The following is a 4815-nucleotide window of genomic DNA, read 5'->3' on the forward strand; positions in this document are numbered from 1 at the left end:
CCTCGTGCGTTTGCGGCGCCTCCCCCGCCCCTGCGCCTTCGCACCGCAAATCGCGCAGCGTGTGCGTTGGGGCCACGCCGCCTCGCTCCCCGCGCAACGGCGGCAGCAGCGTCGTCGCGGCGAAAGCACCGTCGCCCGCCGCAAAGGCGGAGGCGCGCGGCGGGGCGTCCGCCCCCCCAGCGGCGTCGCACAACAGGGCGGAAGTCGCAAACCCCACCAGAACGTCCTTCTGGGTGTTCGCAAAGAGCGTGCGCCGCCGAAAGAGACGCAGAGCCGCGAGGTGCGGGTCGTCAATGAGCCGTGTCGACAGCACCGCCGCGGCATCCGTGAGGAGGAGCTCGCGCAGCGACGGGGCACACACCGCGGCGAGCATCCGGGTCCCCCAGTAGACGGTGGGGCTCAGACACTGAGACACTCCACAGTGCGGCGTCGCGATGGTGATAAAATTTGCAAACGTGACGTTTAGCTCCACGAGCTTCGCACGCACGCGCCGCACCTCTGCGAAGACGCCGTCCTCAAACTCCGGCCCTCCCGCGGCGGCAAGCAGAAGGTACAAAAATTCCCGAACGATGATCCCCCCGAAGGAGTGACCCACAACAGAAACGCAGGCGGGGCAACTGCCATCCGCCGCCGCCGCCCGCAGCCAGGCGCCAAAGACGGGCAAAAACTCTGCCAGAGTCCGGCGAGCGCAGCTGCAGGTGCTCCGGTGAGTGCCCACCAGCCGGCTGCTGCCGGGGACAAAGCACGTGAGGCGGCGCCGTGCAAAGAGGCAACCGCCGTCCCTATTCGTCGTGGCTGTCGGCTCCGGCGGTGGCGCGGCCGCCGCCGCATGCGTGCCGTCGTACCGTCGCTCTTCCTCCTCGAAAACGCGGCGGACGAGGGCGGTGAAGTCCGCCGCGGTCCCCCAAATGCCGTGCTGCAAAAGCACAAAGTGGTGGCAGTCCTCCTGGGCGACGGCAGACATGTGTGTCACGCGGCGAAACAAACGCGTCGCAGGGCCTGTTGCACCGGACCCAAGCAGCGCCAAAGGAGGAACGGGGAAGAAGCAGCAATACACATACACACTAGAGAAAAGGAAGGAAGGAATGAAAAAGTAAAGAAGAAGCGGAAAGAAAAATATATATATATATATGTTCTCCGCAGCCTCAGTGCTAGAAGCGTGCAGACGCAAGAAAGAGGCGCGTCCCGTCAAGTCCGCATTGCAGCCAATAGCAACAAGAAAAAAAAAGCAATAACAACAACTTACCATATCGTATTTTTAATCGTGTCTTCTGCAAGTTATGTTAGGAGCCGAGGGGAAGCTCAGCAATTAGAAACACACACACACACATCCGTTCACGCAAAGAGTCCCCACAACGTCGAGCCTCGTCGTCGATGAGAAGTACAGACAGACTACTGCGGACGCCACGGCACACGGGTCTTGCAGACGGAGCACATTCCCTCCCGCACAGCCTCCATCCCCCACGACGCAGCCGCCGGAGGCGGAACGGGGACAACGTAGCCGCGTACAGCGCACGCATTGCAGAGGCGAACGCCCGGTGCCGCGGTGGTCGCCCCACGGCAGCGCTCGCACTCGCAAAAAAAGCGGTAGGAGGAGAGAAGCAGGCGGCGGCGCTCCGCCGTAGAGGTCTCCTGAACATCAACGTAGCAAATGGTGAGCGGCTCCCCTCGCTGTATCCTGCGAAGCGCATAAAATGCTGCAAGGCGGCCACGGTGCGTGACGCGGCAGATATTTGGGCTGCAGCTGTGGTTGAAGTAGGAGGCCTCTGGGTAGAGGGCGACGCCGAGGCAGCTGCCGTCAGCGTCAAAGAGGCCAAAGCTGTTGCACTTCACTGCGGCACACAGGCGATCAAAGAAGGCGGCCGTGACAGTCAGCCCGGCCTCCCCACCCGCATCCGCCTCCAGCCAAGGAAGAAAAAATTTGGTAAAGCGGCGGTAGCTGCGATGAAACATGCGGCGCGACTCCTTGCACATGACGGAAAGGTTTGTAACCAACCGGGCGGCATCCACCCATCGTGGCTCTCGGACGGCGTGCGTCGCCTCGTGCTTGCCGCACGGGGAGAGCGCCATGTGTCCCCGATGGGCGACGTACAGGTGTGAGGCCGACTCTGTGGAATGCGTGCCTGTCTTCTCCTCAAGGGCTTTGGGGTCCACGACCTCCACCGCACCGCCGCACTGCAGGCGTGCGAGGCGAATTACTTCCACCTCGCACGGTGCTGCAGAGTCCCTGGCAATCGACATCGTTGCGGCTGGAAGCTGCACCTCGGCGGCGGCAGTCGTCGTAGTAGTAGCACCGACGCGTTGCCCTGTGTTTTCTGCGCTTGGGGGTGGGACAGTTTGACCCGTGGCAACGCAATAGGCTTCGCCTCCCGCTTCTCCGCCCTTGTCGTGTGCCTCCTCCGCCATGCGGCCGGCAAACCCCTCCTTTGCACAGCGTGCCACTAGCAGGGCAAACAAGAGCAGTGACTGCATCTCCCACGCGTCGTCGTCGCTGGTTCGCCGGGGCCAATGCTTTGGGCTCCAGGAGTCAGCGGAAAATCGCCTTCTCCCGGCTGCCTTGGACTGGTTTCCGCCGCCCACACAAAACGCCTTGGCGAGTGCGGGGTACACGCTGCGCAGCGTCCGACACACGCCCGAGGTTCGGTGCAACTCGTGGTGCTCCTCCCAACATGCCCTTGAGCAGTAGACAAGCACGCCACACCCGGCACATCCACAGAAGCCTTGGCTCAGCACCTCCGCGGGAAGGCTGGCGCTCCCTTCCACCACACGCTCTGGCCACGCCGCCGCCGCCGCCTCTGCACACTCCACCTGCATCGCCTTTAGATGGCAGTCGAGCATTTCCGACTCCCGCCGCTGCGCGGCGGCTTCTGACAACTTCTGCTTCAGCGCCATGTACCCCTTGGAGCGCATCCGCGCCGACCTGGTAGGCTTCTGCAGTTTTCTCTGTTGTTTACCCCCATCGCCGTCGTCACTGCCCTCCCCCAGCTCCTTGTCAGGGTCGACGTTCGCGGCCTTTGCCTGGGCGGCGTCATCCTCTTCCTTCAGCCAGCGCTCCTCCTCACGCCTGGCGTGCTCCGCGGCGATGTTCCCCGAGACCCACCGGATGGTCTCGTAGTTGAGGAAGAAGCTGCCCCCGGCGATGCTCCGCAGGCAGCTGCAGCAGCGTGTGGAGTAGGGGGAGACAGGCACGTACCCGCTCGGCATGGAGGCGGGCAGGGGCCCGTTTTTCTTCCTCCGCCTTACCATCGCGGTGCCCACCGGGCGCGTGCACGCGGACGCCTCCACCCAGTCCTCCGCCTTTTCCGCGATGTGCATCGCGCTGGGCGCTTCATTGGGGTTCGTCGCCACGGCGTAGGGGGCGGCGAGCAGGAGAAGCTCGCCGGGGCTTATGTCGGCCTTCGCGACCGCGTAGCGCCCGGCGTCGGCGGCCGGGTCGGAGGGGTGCACACACGCCACCAGCCGGTCCTGCGGGGCGCGCAGCATGACGGTGGCGCCCGGGTTTCAGTGAGTGGTCCCGCAGCCCTACGAGGAACAGGAGGAAGCGCGCAGGACGAGAGTGGTGTAGAGTGGCGAAAAAGTCCCTACGCATGCGGCACATAAACAAGCGGCAAAAGGGTGAAGGGGACAACAAACACACACACACACAAAAAAAAAAATACATGCACGCAGACGCAGGCGCAGATACAAAGGTGGCAAGCGGGAGAATGGGCAGACGCATGTGCCGCAGCGCCACACCCGCCCCCAAAGACAAAAAAAAAAGGGGGTCGTGTGTCGCTTGTCTCCCCAGGCGTCAAGCCACACCTCCTTCATGCTCTTTTCCCCTCTCGCCGTGGATACCACCCTCAAGGGCCAGACGCTTCTCCCAATTCCTTTCACGGTACGCCTTCACATGCGCTGGAAGCTCCTCGGTTCCCTCAAGCCTATAGGCGTGTAACTTGCTACGCGGTGAAGTATCCAGCTGTCTAATCATGTTCAACACATACTGTGGATCACCCTGCCACAGGAACCGGCCCGTATGGTAGTAGTAGCCAGCAAAGGACCCAAAGAGAAGCGCAGGAATTGTCAAAAAGCCGGCTACTTTAATGTGGTGACGACGAAACTCCTCAGGGTGGTAGCGGTGCTCTCTGTGAATTCGCTCACTCATGTTATCTCTATCACCCTTCGTCATGGCGTCGGCACTCCATGAGTCGCGCAGCTGCTGCATCCCCCCACGGAGCCCTCCTCTTGACCTTGATGTCAGGCAACGGTTTCCGACTCGTCTTGTACTTGACGGAGGGCCCACTACTACCCGTGCGTTGCTCGGGCCCCTTCGTGCGAGGTCCGTGTGAGGCCGCGGTGCGGCCGTCAGCAGCGCTCAGCTCGCGTCCCGGCGGCGCCGGCGACACCGCGAGAGACGCACCCGAAGGTGCGGCGCCGCTGGAAAAATGAGAAGCTGCTCGTGGCTGCCCGCCCGGCGTCGGCGGCTGCCCGCCGGTGGAGCAAAACGCCGAAGCCGTACGTCGAGAGCGATGGCCCTGCAACAGTCCCGGCAAGCCGTGAGAAAAACGCCGCATCGCCGCTGCCCGCGACGCTCTCCGCTGTGCCCCGGCCCCCGCCACACGCCCCGCCGCGGCGCAGGGTACTATACAACCGATCTCCTTCGCCTTTGTTTCCGAGGGAGAGGAAGCAGGCGGTGTCGTGCAGAGTTGCCGCAGAGGAAAAAACAAAAAACAAAACGTCAAGGGGCCTCTCTCTCTCTCTCTCCCGCCGTGTCAGTCGCTGTTGGCCAGGGCCGACGGCAGCGACTGACACGGCGCACGAAAGCCGGGCCATCGC

At 63.2% G+C, this 4815-nt stretch overlaps 4 protein-coding genes across 4 annotated transcripts, besides 2 other annotated features; all 4 read right to left on the reverse strand.

Annotated features, from left to right (window-relative positions):
- Window positions 1-964, reverse strand: Tco025E_09102 (uncharacterized protein; the record flags this gene model as incomplete). Its single annotated transcript, XM_029375928.1, has 1 exon — window positions 1-964. A coding segment is annotated over one exon (964 nt), but the record flags the coding sequence as incomplete, so codon positions are not given.
- A 108-nt stretch (window positions 965-1072) lies between these two features.
- Window positions 1073-1114: a sequence feature (GA-rich).
- Window positions 1115-1392: 278 nt separating this feature from the next.
- Tco025E_09103 (putative SET and MYND domain-containing protein 3) lies at window positions 1393-3483 on the reverse strand (the record flags this gene model as incomplete). The annotated part of the gene is made up of 1 exon (XM_029375929.1): window positions 1393-3483. The coding sequence occupies one exon, from the start codon at window positions 3481-3483 to the stop codon at window positions 1393-1395; it is 2091 nt and encodes a 696-aa protein (XP_029223951.1).
- A 141-nt stretch (window positions 3484-3624) lies between these two features.
- Window positions 3625-3674: a microsatellite.
- A 116-nt stretch (window positions 3675-3790) lies between these two features.
- On the reverse strand, window positions 3791-4204 carry Tco025E_09104 (uncharacterized protein; the record flags this gene model as incomplete). Its single annotated transcript, XM_029375930.1, has 1 exon — window positions 3791-4204. The coding sequence occupies one exon, from the start codon at window positions 4202-4204 to the stop codon at window positions 3791-3793; it is 414 nt and encodes a 137-aa protein (XP_029223952.1).
- A 140-nt stretch (window positions 4205-4344) lies between these two features.
- Window positions 4345-4815, reverse strand: Tco025E_09105 (uncharacterized protein; the record flags this gene model as incomplete). Its single annotated transcript, XM_029375931.1, has 1 exon — window positions 4345-4815. A coding segment is annotated over one exon (471 nt), but the record flags the coding sequence as incomplete, so codon positions are not given.

Source organism: Trypanosoma conorhini (assembly GCF_003719485.1).
Source record: "Trypanosoma conorhini strain 025E chromosome Unknown Tco_14.4_contig_00979, whole genome shotgun sequence".
Lineage (NCBI taxonomy): Eukaryota > Euglenozoa > Kinetoplastea > Trypanosomatida > Trypanosomatidae > Trypanosoma > Trypanosoma conorhini.